Source organism: Biomphalaria glabrata, chromosome 9, assembly GCF_947242115.1.
Source record: "Biomphalaria glabrata chromosome 9, xgBioGlab47.1, whole genome shotgun sequence".
Taxonomy (NCBI): domain Eukaryota; kingdom Metazoa; phylum Mollusca; class Gastropoda; family Planorbidae; genus Biomphalaria; species Biomphalaria glabrata.
The window spans coordinates 43884681-43907162 of record NC_074719.1 but is presented as its reverse complement, the minus strand read 5'-3'; the positions used below and the strand labels follow the sequence as shown (position 1 = coordinate 43907162).

The 22482-nt window shown below is 38.4% G+C and overlaps 1 protein-coding gene across 2 annotated transcripts in view; it reads left to right on the top strand.

Moving 5' to 3' along the window:
* LOC106072029 (phospholipid-transporting ATPase ABCA3-like) overlaps positions 1-22482 on the top strand; it is a 69582-nt gene that overhangs the window by 17732 nt on the left and 29368 nt on the right. For both annotated transcript variants that reach the window (XM_056042252.1, XM_056042251.1), the window contains exons 9-17: positions 403-531; positions 2050-2167; positions 3637-3791; positions 4320-4478; positions 7954-8164; positions 14747-14844; positions 15687-15838; positions 17671-17715; positions 20707-20946. In XM_056042252.1, coding sequence (XP_055898227.1) covers positions 403-531; positions 2050-2167; positions 3637-3791; positions 4320-4478; positions 7954-8164; positions 14747-14844; positions 15687-15838; positions 17671-17715; positions 20707-20946 — 1307 coding nt within the window. The remainder of the gene's footprint in view (positions 1-402; positions 532-2049; positions 2168-3636; positions 3792-4319; positions 4479-7953; positions 8165-14746; positions 14845-15686; positions 15839-17670; positions 17716-20706; positions 20947-22482) is intronic.

Below are 22482 nucleotides of genomic sequence, written 5' to 3'. Positions count from 1 at the left end.
TCCAGACAGAAGTTTGTCCAGACACGCAGATGGAGTCAAGCTTCCATAGGCCTAGAGTTCCAAGAGTCTTAGACTTAATTCTTTGAACAATTACAAAGTAGAAGAATGTCGTAGCTTAAATCAACTCACTCTGTCTAGTACAATATTTGTACACGTTATTTCACCCACTTCTCATGTTCAGATCAAGTTGAATTGTTACTTAATCAATAACTGTACCTATCGAAATATAAATTAATAAAAAAGTAACCAATTTATTAATTAATTAGTAGAAATTATTTTTTTAAATTTTATATTGGAAAAGAAGAAATAAATCCTACAGTATTTAGAGATATGACTTTAAATGAGGAGCTCCTCTTCTTGGATAAGCTTTGTTTTTACAATTGTTTTTAAACTTAACACTAGAATTCCTACTGGTGTCCCTCTATTACTCTGGGTGAGAACATTCCGGAACTACCAAAAACGGATGAGCGGCTGTTTGAGCCTACCAACCCAAACCTTAAAGCAGGGATTAAAATCCGGGGTCTTGTCAAGGTGAGTTCTTCTTAGATTTAATCAATACTTATCTTATAAGGTGAGGTCTAGTTGAGACTCAAAAGTACACGTGCAGCTCATTATTAAGTTATTGTCAGTGCAGCGTCGTTTGAAATAGTTGTTTTTTCCTTATTTACAAAGCTTATTTCATGTCACTCTGTCTGTCTGGAAAAGAGTCTGTACACGCTATTTTTTTCAACACCCAATCTTGGATCAAGCTGACATTTTGAAACAATTATTTCTTTTACCTGACAACACAAGAATTAATTTAAAAAAAAAACAATTAGTTAATTAACTATTGGTAATAAATTAATATGTTTGGTATTTCAAAAAAGGGAAAGAAATAGTACTTGGATGAAGTGGTGGTATAAGCTGAATCAGTTTCCCTTTATATTAGGCTGCCGTCTCAGGCTTAGTGAATACAAACATGAAATACAGTATTCCATGCTCATAGACTTTTCGCCAGCAGAGTGGTCACCGCGTTGGCTTGAGAAGCCTGAGAAGGCTTTAGCTTTGAAGTTCAAATTGAGGTTGCTCTTTTTTTTTTTTTTTAATTTATTCCATGCTCAGAGACTTTTCGCCAGCAGAGTGGTCACCGCGTTGGCTTGAGAAGCCTGAGAAGGCTTTAGCTTTGAAGTTCAAATTGAGGTTGCTCTTTTTTTAAAATGTATTCCATGCTCATAGACTTTTCGCCAGCAGAGTGGTCACCGCGTTGGCTTGAGAAGCTTGAGAAGGCTTTAGCTTTGAAGTTCAAATTGAGGTTGCTCTTTTTTTTTAAATTTATTCCATGCTCATAGACTTTTCGCTAGCAGAGTGGTCACCGCGTTGGCTTGAGAAGCCTGAGAAGGTTTTAGTTTTTGAGTTCAAACTCAGGTCGCTCCTTTTTTTTTAAATTTATTTTTATAAATGTTTTTTTTTTATTGTTAGTCTATATCTGTTACAAATTTCACTCTGTTTAGCTCTGCCATATATCTGTTACAAATTTAATTACAAGACTGGTCCAAACTAATTGATACAAGTACAGTCTATATAAACTTTTTTCTTTTTTAAGTATTTTTAATGTTTTTCATGTTTTAAACCTTTTTTAACCCTTCCGCAAAAATTGTACAGGCAAAAGTCAATGGACTATTGTACCTTTTATTTCATTTGAATATTTTTTTGTTCTGTTACGTAGATAATCCTTAGACACCCCTACACACCCACATACCCACCCACATACACCCACCCACATACACACTCTCTCTCTCACTCTCACTCTCATTCTCTCTCTCTCTCTCTCTCTCTCTCTTGTAACAAATAGTAATACATTTTATACACTTCCTTCTTGGTCATTATGTTATATCCAAGCGTTCACTAACGACAGCCCCAATCGCATACCCCACTCCCAAGGAGACATCCATTTTAAAATAATATATATTCGTTTTTTAAAAATAAAATGGAAGAGAACGCAGTTTACTTTTTTAAAAAGTATAATAATAATTTATTGAAATTTCCTTCATCCGCCCCTGACTGGCATAGGTGTTCAATGGTAAGATGGCAGTGGGAGGAGTCAACTTGGATATCTACGAAGATCAGATGACTGTTCTGTTGGGTCACAACGGAGCAGGGAAGACAACCACGATAAATATGATCACAGGTACTGCTCTCCCTTTCCGCTGTCAATAAAGTGAGTTTTCTAAATCTGAAGGTTCTAAATGACATCTAAGTCTTTTTTGTAGATATCTTATATCAGCGATGGTAATCGGAGGTTGTATTATGTTCTAGATCCTAGAGCAGGGGCTCTCAACCTGTGCGTCGCAACCCCCTTGGGGGTCGATTGACGATTTGCCAGGGGTCGCCAAAGACCATTGAAAAAATGGATTGTTTTTGTCTACTCTTCTATTGCTGTGTGTGTATGGGGGGGGGGGGGGGGGAGTCGCGGCAGAGTGGGGGATTGTAAAAAGGGGTCGCCGAGAACAAAAGGTTGAGAACCGCTGTTCTAGATCAAGACAACTAATTCAAGTCTAGAGTCTAGATAGAGTCAACCAGGGGCTGACTGGGATTCAATATCGCCTGACGATCCGGCCCACAAAATGGATTGCCACGTGATGTGCGTCTATTTGTCATGACAATGCTAGCGCACTTGCTTTTCAGGCCATGTTTGGTCACATGGTTAACTATTAATAATTGTGATTAGTGAAGGACTTCTCAGCGGAGTAATCCTGGGATCTTGTGACGACATTGACCGACTGGACACGCCATGTGTCAATTTCGGAAACAGAAAATTCTTAGACTACTGTATACGAAAATAAGTCATAAATATCCGGACATCTATAAGCTCAGGGTCTCGTTATAGATATCACAGAAAAAGTCCACACGGCGACTTCTTTATGTGTGCACTAATAAATGCTTCGTGCTGTTTTTTAATCTCTTATCTTATCTCTTATCTTATCTCTTATCTTATCTCTTATCTTATCTCTTATCTTATCTTTTATCTTATCTCTTATCTTATCTCTTATCTTATCTCTTATCTTATCTCTTATCTATCTCTTATCTTACCTCTTATCTTATCTCTTATCTTATCTCTTATCCTATCTCTTATCTTATCTCTTATCTTATCTCTTATCTTATCTCTTATCTTATCTCTTATATTATCTCTTATCTTATCTCTTATCTTATCTCTTATCTTATCTCTTATCTTATCTCTTATCTTATCTCTTATCTTATCTCTTATCTTATCTCTTATCTTATCTCTTATCTTATCTCTTATCTTATCTTCGGGGGCCGATTCTGGGTTTGTTTGTTTTTAATGCTTTTTTAAAACCGATTACGATACAAATAAGCCAGATAATATTTTCTCTTCCACCGGTCCAAACGAGTGATAGGATCGTCGCGTAGTGAGAAAGGTAAAGCATGAAACAGCGCTAAACCAAATGAATTGGTAAAAATATTTCTTTTTGCACAGATTTATTATTGTTGGTCTAGACCTATTTTAATTACATGAATGATCCAGACTAATTCATGCAATTACACTTGGTATAAACGCGCGTAGCATCTTTCGAATTCTATGTTCTGCTTAATTATGAGACTCACATTGCTTCCAACAATTCAACCATATGTTTCCAGGTTTTCTAAAGCCTTCGAAGGGGACTGTCATATTGAACGGTTACGACGTATCGCAGAACTTAATTCAGGCCAGAGAGAGTGTCGGCTTGTGTCCACAGCACGACATACTGTTTCCGCGCTTGACTTGTAAAGAACATTTAATCTTTTACAGCAAAGTAAGTACACTGAATATTGTTATAACCGAAAAAAAAAAAGAATTTTAATATATCTGCCTAGTCCTATGACATATGCAAGCTGAGGTTTGGTCGCCTCGATGGTCCCAGGTGCCATCCAACGTCGTCCTGTGGAGGTTTGGACTAGGAAGTAAATTATCTTTAACTCTGAATGAACAAACCCAGAAAAACACATGGGCTAGGACCAATAATTCAAATTCCTCCTTATAATAATTATATATGATGGATCCCTTTCATTCTGAGATACACTTGCTGATTATATTTGTTAACTGTGGGGTTTTTTTTTGGTCAACGCATGGTGAAATATGTTTTTTTATTTCTCTTCTTTGAAATCTGAGTGTGACAGACGGAAAGACAGACATACTACACAAAATAAATAGCGGCTTTTCCTCTTGGTCGTTAAAAAGCTTCTTGCCCATCAACTCGACAGACTATTTTGTAATTTAGTGTTTTTTTTTTCTAGTCTCCCCTGGTATCGTGTAATAGTGTTCTTTTATCTTTTTGATCAAGCTTCGCAATCAATACAGAGGCATCGGTGAAGAAAATGAAGCCGTGGATCTGTTGAATGCTGTGGGTATCAAGGATAAGATGTTCACTCATTCTAGGTTCTTGAGTGGAGGGCAGAAGAGAAAGCTGTCGTGTGCCTGCGCCTTTATAGGCAGCACTAAGGTGAGGTCCCTCTTTAGCTGTTTTCTCTTTCATCACCTCTGCCCTTTGTACTTTCTCTGCCCGCCTCTCTCTCTCTCTCTGAGGATCGTTCTTGGAGAATTTTGTCCTGCCTTTCGTTTAGATATCTGTCTGTTAAGCTCTGCCATTTCTCTCTGTTTAGCTCTGGCGTCAGTGGCGTAGCTAAGTGGGGGAAAAGGGGGGGGTCCCAAAATGAGTGTTCAAATTTTTTTTTTAAAAATATTTCGCAAAACGTTGGGAACCCCCAAAGATGTCAAGCACCCCGGCCCCACAAATGATAGCTAATTCCTAGCTACGCTTTTGGTGTTTTCTCTGTTTAGCTCTTTTTTCTCTCTGTTTAGCTCTTTTTTTTCTCTGTTTAGCTCTTTTTTTTCTCTGTTTAGCTCTTTTTTTTCTCTCTGTCTAGCTCTTTTTTCTCTCTGTTTAGCTCTTTTTTTTCTCTCTGTCTAGCTCTTTTTTCTCTCTGTTTAGCTCTGCCTTTCTCATTATTTACTTATCTTTATTTAAACCTTTCGTTTTATATATATTTATATTATATATTAATGAGGAATGCAGTATCTCCCGTAGATACGCAGGCCCATCTGTGACCTACATATTTTCCACATCCAGCGCAGGCAAAACCATTGTCCGCCGCTGGTCGATTTAGATTTTCTTTTCGCCGTCTACGTCTGGCATAAAAGACTATTGGAGTCGCGGTGGCTGAGTTGTAAAGTTCTTGGCTATGGAGACGAGGTCCTGGATTCGAATACTGGTGAAGACTGGGATTTTTAACTTCGGCACCACACAAAATCTGTTGACCGTACTTCTCCATTCCTGTCTGTCTTATGCCTTGGAAAAGTGGTTTGAGTGCTGGGACAAGTCCCAAAAAGCCCGTGGAGTCTGGGAGCGCATGAGGCGCCCTGACTGCACTTCGCCGTGGTGAAGGCTGTCCAGGCCTGAGCAAGCTATTATAGCACAGTGCAGGACAGGCTACTGTCCTGTTGGCTCATATTTCTCGCGGCTATGGCCAAATTTTGATTCGCGGTGCCCCCGCTGCGGGGAAGAAGAGGAAACCGTGCCTCATATTCTGTTTGCCTGCCCCAGACTTGCTTATCTCCGTCTCGACAGGTCTGGGAAACCCAAAATTCTCGACCTGTATGGCGACATGTATGCACTACGCAAGACAGCAGGGTTTCTGTCCATGGCTTTTGCAAGTGAGGATTTGAGCCTCTCAAGCCCTCACTCTAATGGAGTTTGATGATGATGATGATGAACTTCGGGTTCGGCGCCTCTCAGTACACCCAGCTCTTATGGGTTACTGACATTAGTTGTGGAAAAGTAAAGGCGATTTATTGTTGTGTTGGCCACATAACACTCTCGTTAACCGTGAGACACAGAAACAGATGACCTTTACATCATCTGCCCTATAGATCGCAAGGTCTGAAAGGGGAACTGTGCTTTATACGACTTTACAGCTACAAATAGTAAAGTGCCTGTATTCTTTATTCGTTCTACTACTGACGGAGTCTAACACAGATTTCTTTACAGGCATATAATAATAAGGCTAGTCTTCGGGTCCCATGATTAATGAGGAATGCAGTATCACCCGTAGATACGCAGGCCCAACTGTGACCTACATATTTTCCACATCCAGCGCAGGCATAACCATTGTCCGCCGCTGGTCGACTTGAGATTTTCTTTTCGCCGTCTACGTCTGGTATAAAATATATTAATAAACGACCATTGCATTTTTACAAAGCGTATGTTTGGTATTGAACAAGGGAAAGAAATTGTATTTGACTATTTTGTTTGGTATCAAACAAGGGAAAGAAATTGTAGCTGACAACTTTCTTTGGTATTGAACAAGAAATAACAGTTGACTATTTTGTTTGGCATCGAACAATGGAAATAAATTGTACTTGATTACTTTGTTTAATATCGAACAAGGGAAAGAAATTCTACTTGACTGACTTGGTGGTGTAGGTTGAATTAGTCCCTTTTATAGAAAAGCAGGTCGTTTGAAACTAATAATAGATTTTTTTTTGAAAATATTTTCATACGAGCTCGTAAGTTCGAATTGAATTTCTACATTTTTTTGTAAAAGTAAAATGCATTTAAAAAGCTCTCACGTGACATTTACCCAGTTAGACTCCTCTTTCTCTACCCCTCCCCCCTGTTTCCTTTTCTTTCCCATCTGGTCCAGACAAGTGATAGGATCATAGCGCATTGAGAAATATTAAAAGCGTAAGTTTTCACTTAACAAAAAAAAAAAACTATTGATAGATATAGAAATAGTATCCAATCGCACAGATTTTACAATGGACCTCATTCACCAATCGTACACAAACAACATTTAGTCAATGTGATCTTATTGATAAAAGAACGAGACAAAAACTGTCACGTGACAACCATCATGAATTAAACATTAGATCGTTAATTATATTGAAGAGATAGAGCACCAGGTGGCTAAATGTTGATCTTATCTTCTTATCTTATATAATACAGACGTTACTTCAAAAAGAATATGATTACGTCCTACGCGTCATGCATTTAGTCATGCATATTAACCAATGACTTAAATTCAGCCAAGTCACTGGTTTTCCTGGCTAGCTCAGGCAACCCATTCCATGCTCTAATAGCACTAGGGAAGAAGGAGTATTTGTACAAATTTGTCCTAGCATATGGTATGAGGAATGTGCCTTTATCTTTGTGTCTTTCTACGTATTTTATTAAATTTTGTTTTTGTATTTGAAGATTATGGTTCAGTGTTTTATGTATAATTGCTACTTTACTTTTGAGTCTTCTGTCCTGAAGGCTTTCTAAATTTAGTGATTTTACTAAGGGTGTTACTCTAGTCAAATGATTGGTGAATGAGGTCCATTGTTAGTTTAGATGTACAACAAATTACATGGCTGATCAATGGCTATAATTACGCTTAATATAAGCTTTGTTTTTTTTTTAAAGAATGGTTCTTCTCTATCAGGCCTTCTGCAAAACATTGCTAAACACAACACAACACAACTAATACAAAAACTTGACAACAAGAGCTTCAATAAACAAGGTGGCGGTTTATTTACAATGGCATCAAAAACAGCCAATAAAACACAATTGGCTACACTAACTTCAAATGCTTTGCTACACTACAGAACTAACTGCCTATCTAATCACTACAAGTCTCTCTAACTCTTACAGCTACATTTTCGAGGACTCACTTCGTAGCACACAGTCCTTACTGATTGCTGTCTTGGACTCTTTTCTAACACACTGTCTCTCGTCTGTAAAGGCTTTTTTGGTCACATGACCATAACATTGGTCATATTGCGTGCATTAGCAGTAATGTCCCTTGTTCTACAGCCCTTGACCTGTGTGATTGGCCTGAATCATGTGTGTCAGTAAGCCATATACTAATTAACCCTTTCAGTCCACCACTAGGGTTATAACAGTATTTTTTATATGTTACTTTTCATTTGTTTCATAGACAATATTTCTAGATGAACCGTCATCCGGCCTTGACCCCAGCGCTCGGCGAGAACTCTGGGAATTCTTGCAGGCCTTTAAAAAGGGGCGGATCATTCTTTTGACCACACACTACATGGACGAAGCAGACGTTCTTGGTGATCGGATAGTCATCATGGCAGAAGGTGTGGTCAAATGCTGCGGAAGTTCCAATTTTCTCAAAAGAATCTACGGTAAGACTGTCTACATGCAATGGTTTCTTAGTCTCTAGTGCTTCATATGAGATTAGTCTTTTGCAAGCAAGGTCCAGGAAATTGGCAGTGGTTTACATGGTTCCCTTATCACCGTGAGGTGAAATTCACCAGTTAGCTTGTCCTATCTCTCTCCCCTCTCTCTCTCTCTCTCTCTCTCCCCTCTCTCTCTCTCTCTCTCTCTCTCCCTCTCTCTCTCCCTCTCTATCTCTCTCTCTCTCTCTCTCTCTCTCTCACTCTCTCTCTCCCTCTCTCTCTCCCTCTCTCTCTCTCCCTCTCTCCCCCTCTCTCTCCCTCTCTCTCCCTCTCTCCCCCTCTCTCTCCCTCTCTCCCCCTCTCTCCCTCTCTCCCCTCTCTCTCTCCCTCTCTCTCCCTCTCTCTCCCTCTCTCTCTCTCCCTCTCTCTCTCCCTCTCTCTTCCTCTCTCTCCCTCTCTCTCTCTCCCTCCCTCCTCTCTCTCTCTCTCTCTCCCTCTCTCTCTCTCTCTCTCTTTCTCTCTCACCCTCCCTCTCTCTCTCTCTCTCTCTCTCTCAGTTAAGTTAAAGTAATTTATTAATAATAAAAATCACTCCGTTGTTGTAACATAAGAAGTGCGCGTTTTTAACAAAAACTTTTTTGTTATGATAAATTGAGGCACGGTGGCTGAGCGGTAAAGCGCTTGGCTTCCGAACCAGGGCAGCTAAGTTCGAATCTCGGTGAAATCAGGGATTTCGAATTCTGGGATTTTCAGGGCGCCCCTGAGTCCACCCAACTCTAATGGGTACCTGATTTTAGTAGGGGAAAGTAAGGGCGGTTTGTTGATGTACTTGCCACATGACACCCTGCTTGTTACCCGTAGTCCAAAGAAACAGATGACCTTAACATCATCTGCCCTACTTTACTTGAATAGCTCTAAGGCTTCATACCGAGCATTGGCGTAGGGAAGGGATAGGGAAGATCAAATTCGATAGTTCCCCCCCCCCCCACCTAGTGATACTCTGATACTGAGATAATCTCTTGCAGCAAGGTCTAGGACAGGGGTCGGCAACCTTTTGAGTCTGAAGAGCCAAAAATTAAAATTTACAAATTTTCGAAGCTTTTAAAGAGCCGCACATTTTTTTTCTTGCCAACTATAAATGGTACTCGCATAAAGTTTTTTTAAATAAAATTTTTTTTTTTTTTTTCATTCATAAGAAAAGTAGTTATTTATTCACATAAAAATTGTGTTTGTCACATTATATATATATATATATGTATATCGCTTTATCGGGTAATAACTTACTATTTAAATATAAAATTAACAATCAAACATTTACTTACAACACCAACATGTACATCAATAACAAACAATTTAGCGAACAAAATAAATCAATGGGTGCGATGGCTTTGCATGGTTATTCAAATAGAAAACTTAAACTTTACTAAACAATGTAACTTGTACTTCAAATACAATATAAAAAAAAACAATTACATACATTTGAAAGAAAAATTCAATAGGTGCGATGGCTTTGCATGGTTATTCAAAAAGAAAACTTAAACTTTACTAAACAATATAACTTCTATTTAAAATAGGAAAGCAATTACATACATTTTAGCGAACAAATTCAATGAGAAAATTGGCTTTGCATGGTTCTAGAGAGTTTGGATAAATTTGGCTCATAACTTGTTGTTTTTAGTTTCAAACAAGACTCTAAATTTTCATTTGTTAGTTGGCTTCTTACTTTGCTTTTAATTATATTCATGCAAGAGAACGCTTGCTCGCACGAATATGTAGATCCAAAGATAGTAAGCACTCCAAATGCCAGCTTCTTCACTTCACTGTAGCAATCTGGAAGACTATTCCATGTGTCGAATATAAGTAACTCAACTTTCGGCATTTCTTTTAAAGCTGTCCACTTTTTTTGTGCTACATACATACATTTCTGGACCTCCAACTCTTCCAACTTGCTTTTCATTTCTGTAAATTTTCCACTCCACAAAGCTTTACCTTTCAAATCAATCAATTGCATTTCTAGAGATCCAGCAATCAATTTCAAATGGCTCAATGTGGATTTCGTTACAATTTGTGTTGAGAGGATTAACTATGAATGCTAGAGTGGTTTTGTTTGTTTTGAATTGTTGAAATCTGTCAGCAAATTCATCTTTAATTTTTTAAATAACTGTGCTGAAATAATTTGTGTCAACAGTTGCATTGGTTTTATCGCGATATTGCTTTAGAAATGGAAAATGGAGTAATTTACTACTCTGAATGTCTTCTACAAAAACAGTCAATTTTCCTTCAAAACAAACTAATTCTTCCACCAAAACATAGGCTGGGTTTCTCTTTCCTTGCAGTTTTAGATTCAGCTCATTTAATTTCTCTGTAATATCAACCATAAAGTAAAATGTTTGCAACCATTTGTCGTTCTCTAATTCAGGGTGATTAATGCCTTTATCATTTAGAAAAGTATTTATTTCATTCAAGCACACAGCAAAATGTTTCAACACTTTACCTTTGGAAAGCCATCGCACTTTATTGTGAAGAAGAAGGTCGGAATACTGAGTCTCCATTTCGTTTAAGAATTCTTTAAACTGACGATGATAGAGTTCTTTTGACAAGATGCTGTTAACAATCTTGATTACCAAATTCATGACCTCAACAACTTCGGCTGGAAATGTTTGGGCACAAAGCGCTTCTTGGTGTATAATGCAGTGAAACGTAAGAATTTCATGGTTTATTTTGCTCCGAAGAATCGTAGTAGCTCCTTTATTTTTTCCTGTCATACTGCTGGCTCCATCAGTAGCTATTGAAACAATTTTATTTAAATCAATCTTATTATTGTCTTTAAGGCATGTTTGCACGGCATTTGCTATATCTTCCCCTCTAGTTTGTCCCGAGAGCGGTAATAATCCTAGAAGTTCTTCTTTTGGACCTTGGGAAGACATATACCTGACAAAAAGGGCAACTTGTACGGTGTCTTTTATGTCGCAAGACTCATCTATAGCAAGTGATAAGGCAGAAGAAAGTTGAATATCTTCCACCTGCATATATGTTACATTTGAAGACATTTTAGCTATTCTCTCTTGTACTGTTTTAGCGGATAGTGGCAAATCTTTGATTCTTTTCAATATTTCTGGTTTGTTTTTGAAATCACGAAACAGTTCTTCAGATGCTTGTATGAAGCAATCTTTGACATACTCACCATCTGTGAATGGTTTGCCTTTTTTTGCAATTTCAAGTGATACCGAAAAGCTTGCCAGATTAACATTACTTGTAGATTGAGTCCAGTTACTTAACATGAAATAGTCTTGTGTCGAAAGCCAAATAAAACGTAATACAGAGAGCTTCCAACGGAAGGACGACAGTGACGACGCGGGTCACGGGGGAGGGGAGGGGTGGAAAGCGAGTACAAGTGGCTGAGAAATGTAATCGGTGCCAATTCATTGTTGATAGATAAAGAACGATTTTTTTTTCCATAAAAATAAAATTTGCGTAAGGAACTAAAGAGCCGCAGCTTCCAGTCTAAAGAGCCGCATGTGGCTCGCGAGCCGCAGGTTGCCGACCCCGGGTCTAGGAAAGAGTTTTTTTCGTGGTTCCTTATCTTCCTGAGGTAAAATCCACCAGTTTAACGAGTTCTCTTTCTCCTCTCTCTCTCTCTCTCTCTTTCTCTCTCTTTCTCTCTCTCTTTTTCTCTCTCTTTCTTTCTCTCTGTTTCTCTTTCCCTCTCTCTTTCTCTTTTTCTCTCTCTCTCTTTCTCTCTCTTTATTTCTCTTTCTTTCTCTTTCCCTCTCTATTTCTCTTTCTCTCTCTTTCTTTCTCTCTCTTTCTCTTTCCCTCTCTCTTTCTCTTTCTCTCTCGTTCTCTCTTCCTCTCTCTTTCTCTCTCTATCTCTCACTTTCTCTCTCTCTCTCTCTCACTTTTTCTTTCTCTCTCTCACTTTCTCTTTCTCTCCTCTCTCTCTTTCTCCCTCCCTCTCTCTTTCTCTTTCTCTTTCTCATTTTCTCTTTCTCCTCTCTCTCTCTTTCTCTCTCTTTCTTCCTGTCCCTTTCTCCTCTCTCTCTTTCTCTCTTTCTCTTTCTCTCTCTCACTTTCTCTTTCTTCTCTCTCTCTCTTTCTCCCTTCCTCTCTCTTTCTCTTTCTCTTTCTCACTTTCTCTTTCTCCTCTCTCTCTCTCTTTCTCTCTCTTTCTTCCTGTCCCTTTCTCCTCTCTCTCTCTTTCTCTCTTCCTCTCTCTTTCTCTTTCTCTCTCTCACTTTCTCTTTCTTCTCTCTCTCTCTTTCTCTCTTTCTCTTTCTCTCTCTCACTTTCTCTGTCTCTCTCTCTCTCTCTCCCTCAGTTATGTTGAAGTAGGTAAATACTAAAATTACTCCGTTGTTTTAACAGATAAGTGCACACTCAAAGAAAAACATTTTGTAATCAACTTTATCCACTTTCCCCAATAGAAATTCTTTTTCTTGTGCCAATACAGTAAGATGGTAACCCATTTTGATTGATTTTTAGTAAATTAGTAAATTTAATTTGAAAATCCCATTGTTTTTTTTTTACATTTTTTCAATAGTTTTTCATATTTTACAATGTATATTTATTAAACTCACCTAAACATGTTTCCTGTGTTGATGTTTTAGATGGAAACGACATAACATTTTGCTGTGTTATTTAAACTTTTACTACAATCTAAAGGGGAAAAAAGGGGAGGCGCGGTGGCTGAGCGGTAAAGCGCTTGGCTTCCGAACCGAGGACCGGGGTTCGAATCCTGGTAAAGACTGGGATTTTTAATTTCGGGATCTTCGGGCGCCTCTGAGTCCACCCAGCTCTAATGGGTACCTGACATTAGTTAGGGAAAAGCTAAGGCGGTTGGTCGTTGTGCTGGCTACATGACACCCTTGTTAACCGTAGGTCACAGAAACAGATGACCACAAGGTCTGAAAGGGGAATTTACTTTTTTTAAAAGGGGAAAATGTAAGTTTGTCGCTACCTTAGACATCTATTGATCTTGAGGAGCGTTTACAGTTCATCTATTGAAGTTTGGGGTGAAGCCCCGGGCAACAACCACTTTTCAACGTTTTTTAGCTTTAGAAACTCATTTTCCTTAACTCTTTCTCTCCGTAATTACTTACCACATTCTGGTGGAATCAACGCTGGTATCGTCAGTTAGGAGAGAAAGAGTGAAGTCTATCTTGTACAATTTCGAGTAGAAAGAAGTTTGCAGGTCAAATAAAAGTCAATTAAGAAGAGGTATCTGAATTGTGAGAGACATTCGAGGCAGTGTTTCTCAAATGTTTCTCCGTTGGCGCCAACGCCCACTAAACATTTTTTTTTTTCAGAAATATTACTATGTACATAACTTTAGACTGTTTTGTATTGCAGACTCCTCACACAAAAAAACGCTAAAGATTTTATTATAAGATCCTTATTAGTAGAAGATATGAAGTATTCATTTTACATTTTAACTTTTTAAACGTTAATTATGTCAAAATATTAATAGAGATAGTCGTGGTGTTAAACACCAAACACGTTTATTAACCATGAAGGGAACCGTCGAATGTGACCTACTTCTAGCCGTTCATAATTTCTTCTTATTTCTACGTTGTTAAGAGAAGCATCTTGTTGATGTCGACTCCTATTTCGTTCTTACTTTTTAAAGATCTCTCACGTCATCGTCACTAAGTAAAAACCTTCTTCCTATTTCCGAAACACAACAACTCATTCCTAATCGTGCCATAACATGTCACGTAACTTTTCAGACATTTTTACAAAAGAAAAAAAAAATTTACAATAAGGCCTTAAATAGAATATAATCCAATATATAGATCTAGATCATTACAGTAGATATGCCTAAACATATTTGGGTATATATCTTGAGATTTATTTTTTTTTAATCTGCTAGTTTTTTGCTGCTATTCATTTTTTTCCATTCGGGCTTTTATTTTCTATTTTTTGCCAATATTCATTTTTTTTTTCAATCTTGTGTCACCCGGTGCGGACCGCACCCCCGCACCCCCTAGTGACGCAGCTGATTGTCTGCACTCCTAACCTCTTTTGGTCATTGCCCTGGCCACATGACACCCTCGATAACGACGGCTACAGATCTTCTCATCATCTGGCCTATAAATCTTAGGTCTAATGGGGTACCTTGTTGTTGATTTTTTACGCACAACATAAATAATTAGTTTTTATCGTAACAAACATAGCATTATTAGAATTAGAAAAAGTAGCCTGACTGAATTAATTATGCGTTCTTTTCAAAAGGTGGATAAAGTGATCCCATTTAGACATTGCGATCTATGAGGGCAGAAGATGTAAATGACATTTCCGACGCTAACGAAGGTGTCATGTGGCCAGCACAACGACCAGTCGCCTTTACTTTCCAAAACTAAAGGAAGGTACCCAATGAGAGTTGGGTGAAATCAGTGGCGTCCTCAAAATCCCGAAACTGAAAATCTCAGTCTTTATAATATTTGAACGCGGTAATTTTCGAATCGGGAGGCGAGCGCTCTACCACTCAGCCACCACTCGCCCATGTTTGTTTGGTGGTTGGGGGATAGATTTCTGGAACAGTCTGCAGTAGAGCACACCTCTTTGACTTAAATGTTTTCATTCTTCCAGGCACTGGGTATCAATTAAGTATTGAGAAACGCTCGGGCTGTAGCGTCAGCGCCGTGACCAGCAAGATCCGTGTACATATTGACGACGCTGAGTTGACAGTAAGTCGACAAGTAAACATTTGTATGTCAGTGTGCTTCAAGTGTGTAACATCTAAAAAAGTGTGGACTTATGGGAATGATTGGAAACCAATATAAAAAAAGATGACCTAAGTGAAGGTACAGTTCGCGTAGCATTAGAGACATTTAGATATTAAAATCTATTTCCATCTTTATATATTTCCAACAAGAGCCTGTCACCAGTGGTGTAGCTATGGTGGGTTCAAATTTGAAAATCCCCCCGCCCCGAATTGAAGGGGTCCCCCAAATGAATGTCCGACATTTGTTTTTAGATTAAAAATTACGCCATTGTCTCATGTCATGATGTGGAATGTCGAAATGCAGGGGCCCCTTAAAGAGGTCAAGCCCCCCCCCCCCCCCCCGGCTCCAGATCCCTAGCTACGACAATGGGTTTCTCCGCATTTTCGCGAAGTGGATTCTTTTACACGAGCATGTAAAGAAATCCTGACAAATGTGACTAACACTTGGCATTTCATGCAAGAACACTTAAAGGCAATTCAATACCGAGAACAAGGGAACGCAGCTACGATTCTGATGACCTTTAAGATCATCTGCCACACAGATCGCAAGGTCTGAAATTGATACACTGCATGGATTTAGTTACGATGTGTAACTTTCAGAATAATGAAGACTGAGAATCTGTGAGATACTTTTTAAAAAGTTACTATATTTTATCTTTACGGCGGCCATTTTGGAAACCTAATTAGCATATTTGAAAAAAAAAAACAAATTGCAATGTAGAAGCTATGCTGAACTTTATAGGAAGAAAGATTTTTTTTTTCAATTTTACTGGATTTTCGCATGTACCTTAATTTACACCACAGAAAGAGAACAACCAAGAGATCTTCTACATACTCCCCGAAGACAAAGTTCCCCGATTTTCTCAGATGTTGTCGGATTTGGAGAGAAGTCAACGTGACTTGAAGATTGCCAACTTTGGTTTAACCGCCACCACCATGGAGGACGTCTTTGTAAGGTACACTGACATATATATTTTATATTTATTTATGTATTTTTAAATGTATTTTGTATAACGCAACTTTCATGCTTTGGTCCAATGTCTTTTTGTGAACCCCATTTCTCCCTGCAAGCATATAATAAATCAATTAACAAAGGTATAAACTGGCACCTAAACCAGTAAGCTTTGGGCAGGAGGGCTCGTAAGCCATGGCTGGCTACCCACCCTAGGAGAAGGAAAACTCTGAATTCAAACCTCTGCTGCCTTGCAGCTATAACCAGTCATGGGAAAGACTTCGGGAGTCAACCCTGAGGAAAAATCAGAAGCTTGCGACCCTGGTAGAACCTGTGAGGTGGCTAACCCCAAACTGTATCGGCACTTTGGATACATTAGCTGCGTGGAGAGGGGGAAACTGATGTGTGGGCGACATCGTTCCGGCCACAGCTAATGCCCAGGCATTCATCTCATTTCCATCAGATGATCCATAGTCGCTTTGTTTTAGTACAAATTAGCCAGATCGTAGAAATTAGCCAGATAGTAGAAATTAGCCAGTTAGTAGAAATTAGCTAGTTAGTAGAAATTAGCCAGATAAACCAACGTCAACAGTCTATAGTTATCAAGAACGACTAGACTGACACATGTTTACACGTAGGACGTAATTATCTTCTTTTTTTTTTAATTTGAATAAGAGACTACAATGAATAAAGGAGAAATTAAAAAGAAAAATACAAAACTTTTTAATCACGATATCACCTGGACATCAAGTTTTATAAAGTCTTAAATCAAAATCAATCGAAGAAAAAATAGAACAAATATTGACTGCATCCAGTTATGAGATGTACAATAAACACAAGGGGCGAGAATCTAGGAGTATGTGTTGTCTAATGGTAAATCCGACTCTGCTATCACTCTGATCCATACAGTGAACTCTTTTTTTTTACCTTGGCAGGGATCATTTCGATTTCTGACACCACCTTACGGGCCATATCACGGTCCCCAAGAATACTGAACGAAAACTCTGCGGCTCTTTTCTTCGCCGTGGGTAGAAATTTCGAGTTGCCAGAAATCACCTAGTTGCATGCCTGACATCCACCACTTGCCCACCCCTTCTCAAAATGACTTAAAATATACTTATTTTAACCTACAGCACACAGAGACTAAAGATAATTTATAGTAAGAACTCCAGTCACACTAGCAGCCCAAAGAATATTCACCACCAAATACTTTCTATCAATCGATTCATCCTAGTGCCACTGCAGTTCATGGGGAGAGGTGACTTCAACAAATCCTTCTAGATCTCTCCTGTGTCTGAACTCTGCGCTAGTTTCGATGTTCTGATCAGTAATAAAACACAAGAATATTTTCTCTAGTATCTAACACATTGCGACATATTGCCAGTGTTAGGCACCTAGTTTCTATTATTAGTTAGTTAGCGACGCACCATAGAAGACGTATATTGAACGGGACTAGTGACGCTTGGGATATTTTGGGTTAGAGACTGGAAAATCAGTTAGCAATAGGATTCTCTTGGGTATAGACGTGTTTTATTTGACAGAGACTCTGACTGTGGCCTTTTATTGGATTAAACTTATTATTCATTGTTCATCAGTGTTGACCACATCTTTTCACTAGTTAAGATAGATGTGTGTTATATGTATGTGCTGTCGTTTAACTACACTGAATACACCCGAACAAGAAACCCAAACGCTTGCTGAGTAATTGATTGAAATCTAACAAACATCTACAGTTATATAACATTCCAATACACAGAAGACAGCAACGTTTACATAGGTGTAGTGTTTTACCTCATTTACTTTATTGTAATAATTTTATTTTTTTTTGTATTTTAGGGTTGGTCAAGGTTTTGAACCCAAAAGCTTTACAAACAGAGCGACGTATGTAGATTTTTTGTTCTAAGTCTTATTGTTGATACTAAATAATATTTCTAGTTTTACGATACCTCTTGTCAGCTGGCCAACTCTCCATGTGTTTAACCAGGACACTGGACGGGTATTTCGAAAAAAATGCTATAACGATTTTTCCAAAAAAAAATATGAGAGGGCGGCGCGGTGGCTGAGTGGTTAAGCGCTCAGCTTCCAAACCTGGGGTCCTGGATTCGAATCTCGGTGAAGACTGGTATTTTTAGGCGTCAATGAGTCCACCCAACCTTGCTTTAGTTGGGGAAAGCAAAGGTGGTTGGTTGTTGTGCTGGCCACATGGCACCCTGCTCGTTAACCATTGGCCACAGAAATAGATGACCTTTAAGATCATCTGCCTATAGATTGCAAATTCTGAAAAGGGTACTAAAAATGTGAGTTTATGTATATCTCTAGATGAAAAATAATAAATACCCTGGTTTGGAAGCCGAAAACTTTGGTTTGACCGTTATAACTTAGCCTATCTAATTATAATCATCTTAAAACTAAAATTGTCTCACATCTTGTTATTTTGAATCCACGTTATCTTGTAATTTCGCATGTCAATAAAGATGTCAGTAAATAAATAGACAATTGGCAGAACGTCATGTGTAGAAATGATTAGCTGGACTGCTAGAATTAATTTACGAGAAATGTATTGATATATTTAGACTATGAAGAAACAAGAGTTTCATTTCTATATCTTTAACTAGATCCAGTGTTCTAGTCTAGACCCCTCAACTCAAGATAACATTAAGAAACTGGAACAGACACAAAATAGAGCAGTGAGATTCATAACAAACAAATATTCACACTTAGTTAGAGTAACACCTTTAGTCAAATCACAAAATTTAGAAAGCCTTCAGGACAGAAGGCCCAAAAGTAAAGTAGCAATTATACATAAAACACTGAACCATAATCTTCAAATACAAAAACAAAATTTAATAAAATACTGAGAAAGACACAAATATAAAGGTACATTCCTTGTCCCATATGCTAGGACAAATTTGTACAAATACTCCTTCTTCCGTAGTGCTATTAGAGCATGGAATGGGTTGCCTGGGCTAGCCAGGAAAACCAGTGACTTGGCAGAATTTAAGTCATTGGTTAATATGCATGACTAAATGCATGACGCGTAGGACGTAATCATATTTTTTGAAGTAACGTCTGTATTATATAAGATAAAGAAGATAAGACAGCCTTTACTTTACTCAACAAACTAGAGTTTTCTATACTTTAAATCAGCGTTTCTCAAACTGTGTTCCCTGGAACCCTAGTGTTTCGCGAGGCCTGAATAGGTATTCCACGAACTAATGGAATAATTAAATAGTAGGCCACCAGGTGAATTAATCTCTCTACAAAATAAGCAAAGTGTTCCAACAATTACACAGAATTTGCAAAGTGTTCCGTTACGGTAAAACTTTGGGAAACATTGCTCTAAAAACATTTATATTTAGGCGTAACTAGATTTTTGTTTGTTGTTGTTGAATGGGGATATTTTGAACGGGGTAAAAAAATTATGTTTGATTTACTTTTGGACGCCTCCAAGCGAGAGTGTGGCGAAATAAATAGCTCCGCTTGCCTACGAAAATCAATGTCTACCAAACCAGTGGTTCTCTCAACGCTTCTTTGTGGATCTGAGACATGGGTACTTTATAGAAAACAACTAAGACTTCTTGAACGCCTTTACCAAAGATATTTGCACACCATCATGGAAATACGTTGGCAAGACCGCACTACAAACAGCGATGTTCTTGCGAAAAGGTATGAGCGTCTTATAGTCTGACCGTTACGCTGGGTAATTTGTTATAAGAGACTTTCTATTCTATTGCCATGTACAATTACATTGAGAACTAACAGAACGAAAAAGCAACTCTTCAGATTGATAGTCTTTAAGGGAGGTTGATAAGCGTCTGATCAGGGCCAGCAATACTTTTGGACGCCTTCAAGCAAGAGTGTGGCAATATAAATCGTTCCGTCTGCCTATAAAATTAGTGTCTACCAAGCAGTGGTTCTCTTTACCTCTCTATGTGGATCTTAGACATGGGTACGCCTCTATGTGGATCTGAGACATGGGTCCTATATAGAAAGCAACTAAGACTTCTTGAACGCTTTCACCAAAGATATTTGCACACCATCATGGACATACGGTGGCAAGACCGCACTACAAACAGCGATGTTCTAGCAGACGCCGGTATGAGCTTCCAGACAGTCACGCTGGGCATGGCAAGTATCCCGTATGGGGCTCTAAACATCAGCCAAAGGCTTTTAGTGAGCTTAAAGGTGTTCGGCATTACAGAGATGCTCGAAGGAAAACGCTTCTTTACAATTCTAACTAAATGTTTTTAAGTCTCTAAGGGAAAAATGCGCCATTTTAGTTTGTCACCAAGTGTATGTTTTACCCAATAACGTAGAGATTTTGTATCACTTGATGTTTCGTACTAAACCCATAATTGATATAAAGTGCAAAATTAAATTTTGAACGTAATCATTTGAGAAGTTACCCTGCAAAGACTCTCTACCAAGCCAGTAGTAGGCCAATAGTTTAACGCAATGTGAGATTTGTTTCTCGAGACTACAGGGAGACTATCTATTCGAATCGCCATGTAAGGCATGTACGATGTCATTTAGAACTAAAAAAAAAAAAAACCACTTCGGATTGGTAAGAATAGATTAGAAAGATTAATAGATTATTCCTCCGAGCGAGGCTCGGCCACATGGTACTATTCATGAAGTAAAATTCCCCTTTCAGACCTAGTGATCTATGAGGCAGATGATCATCTGTTTCTATAACGAGGGTGTCATGTGGCCAGCACAACGACCAACCGCCTTTACTTTTCCCCCAACTAATGTCAGGTACCCATTAGAGCTGGGGGGAACTCAGGGGCGCCCTCATGATCCCGAATGTCATTTTTTTTTTAATTAAATACTAATTAAATCTAAGTCCAATTTATGTGTTTGCGTGTGTAGGGTCACCAACTTAACACCGGATGAATCAAGCATAAGTCCCACTTCATCCAAAGATTTAACGAGACAGAGGGCTCATTCACTAAAGTCGAATCGCCGTAAGGCTCCGGATAATGTGAGCAGAAACAATGCCGAAGATTTTGAGCGCGAAAAAAGTTCCGTGGAAGAGACTCCCAAGTCATCCATTAGTCAGCATGAAAGTGATTCTAAAAATACAGGCGACGCACAGGAGAAATCTCGCGCGTAAGTATCTATGGAAACAAATACGAGAGAGACAGGGTGAAAAGAGAGAAAGTGAGGGAGAAAGTGAGAGGAATAGATAGAGAAAGAGGCAGAGAGAAAGAGAAAAAAAGAGAGACAAAGAAAGAGAAAGACCTAAAGAAAGAGAGACAGAAAGAGAGAAAAAAAGAGAGAGAGAGAGACGGAAATAAAAGAGAAAGAGAGAGAAATAAAAAAGAGAAAAAAAGAGAGAGAGACAGAAATAAAAGAGAGAGAAATAAAAAAGAGAAAAAAGAGAGAGAGACAGAAATAAAAAAAGAGAGAGAGACAAAAATAAAAAAGAGAAAAAAGAGAGATAGACAGAAATAAAAGAGAGAAAAAAAAAGAGAGACAGAAAGAAAGAGAAAGAGAGAAAAAAAAAGAGAGAGAGAGACAAAAATAAAAGAGAAAGAGAGAGAGAGAAAAAGAAAGAAAAGTATTGTGAGTAATAGATTTTGTATAAAACGACGAGACTATAGTCGCAGAAGTCTTGAAACACGAGTGTGGCTACAACACATTACCAGTACTTTTTCAGATATGTTTTTTACCCCAGATCTGTGATTTTTTTTTTTAAGACTTTGAACTTTTAGTAGCTCACGTGGCCGTTTCTTGATCATGACGTTACCACATAAAATAAATGTAAGACTTATGCATCCATTGATTAAGCCTGTTAATGTGTTTAATTAAATCAACAGTTGCAATATCAGAATTAAGATTAAACAGCAATGAAAACATTTAGGTCTGCTCCTACATCGTCTGCCACTTACGTCACTCCGGTTCGCCGTTTCTTAGTTCATTGTGTGGTTGCTAGTCCTTTACATTCTTATATGCTTGCGAGTCTTGCTTACCGCCGAACTAGAGAGGAGGATCTCAGCAATGGAATGGAGATGCTACAGAAGGGTCCTAGTTATCACATTTAAGAATGCGCATCACCAATCAAGAGATCAGAGGCAGGGTTACTGCAGCGATTGGACTCCACGAGGACCTGCTATCGTAAAAAACAAAAAAACGCTAATAAAAATCTATGGCCATATTACAAGGTCTTCGGGACTCGCAAAGACCTTCCTTCAAGTAACAGTACCAGGAAAAAGAAGAGACAGATAGAGAAAGCGATGGGAAGACAACGTAAAAGAATGGACGGGCCTGCCATTGAAAGAGGTTCTATCTAAGGCAAAAGACAGAGAGGAATGGAGAAAGACGGTCGACAGATCTTGCATGGTGCCCCAACGGTCCAACAGACTAAGGGATAGGTAAAGGTAAAGGTAAAAATATCCTATTCACTTTACGTAAATTAACAATTATTTAGAGGTTGTTTTTTTTTTAAAAACTCTTATTTTTCACAGATCTTTTTCTTTTACCTACATATTTTGCCAGACCAAACGCAGACATAACCATCGTCCTCTGGTGGTTGATTTAGATTCTCTTTTTGCCGTCATCCATCCGTCCTAGGAGAGTGGATTATCTTTTGGTCTTAAATGTGACGTGAATCACACCAGAACCAGCTTTATGCATAGGCGTTGT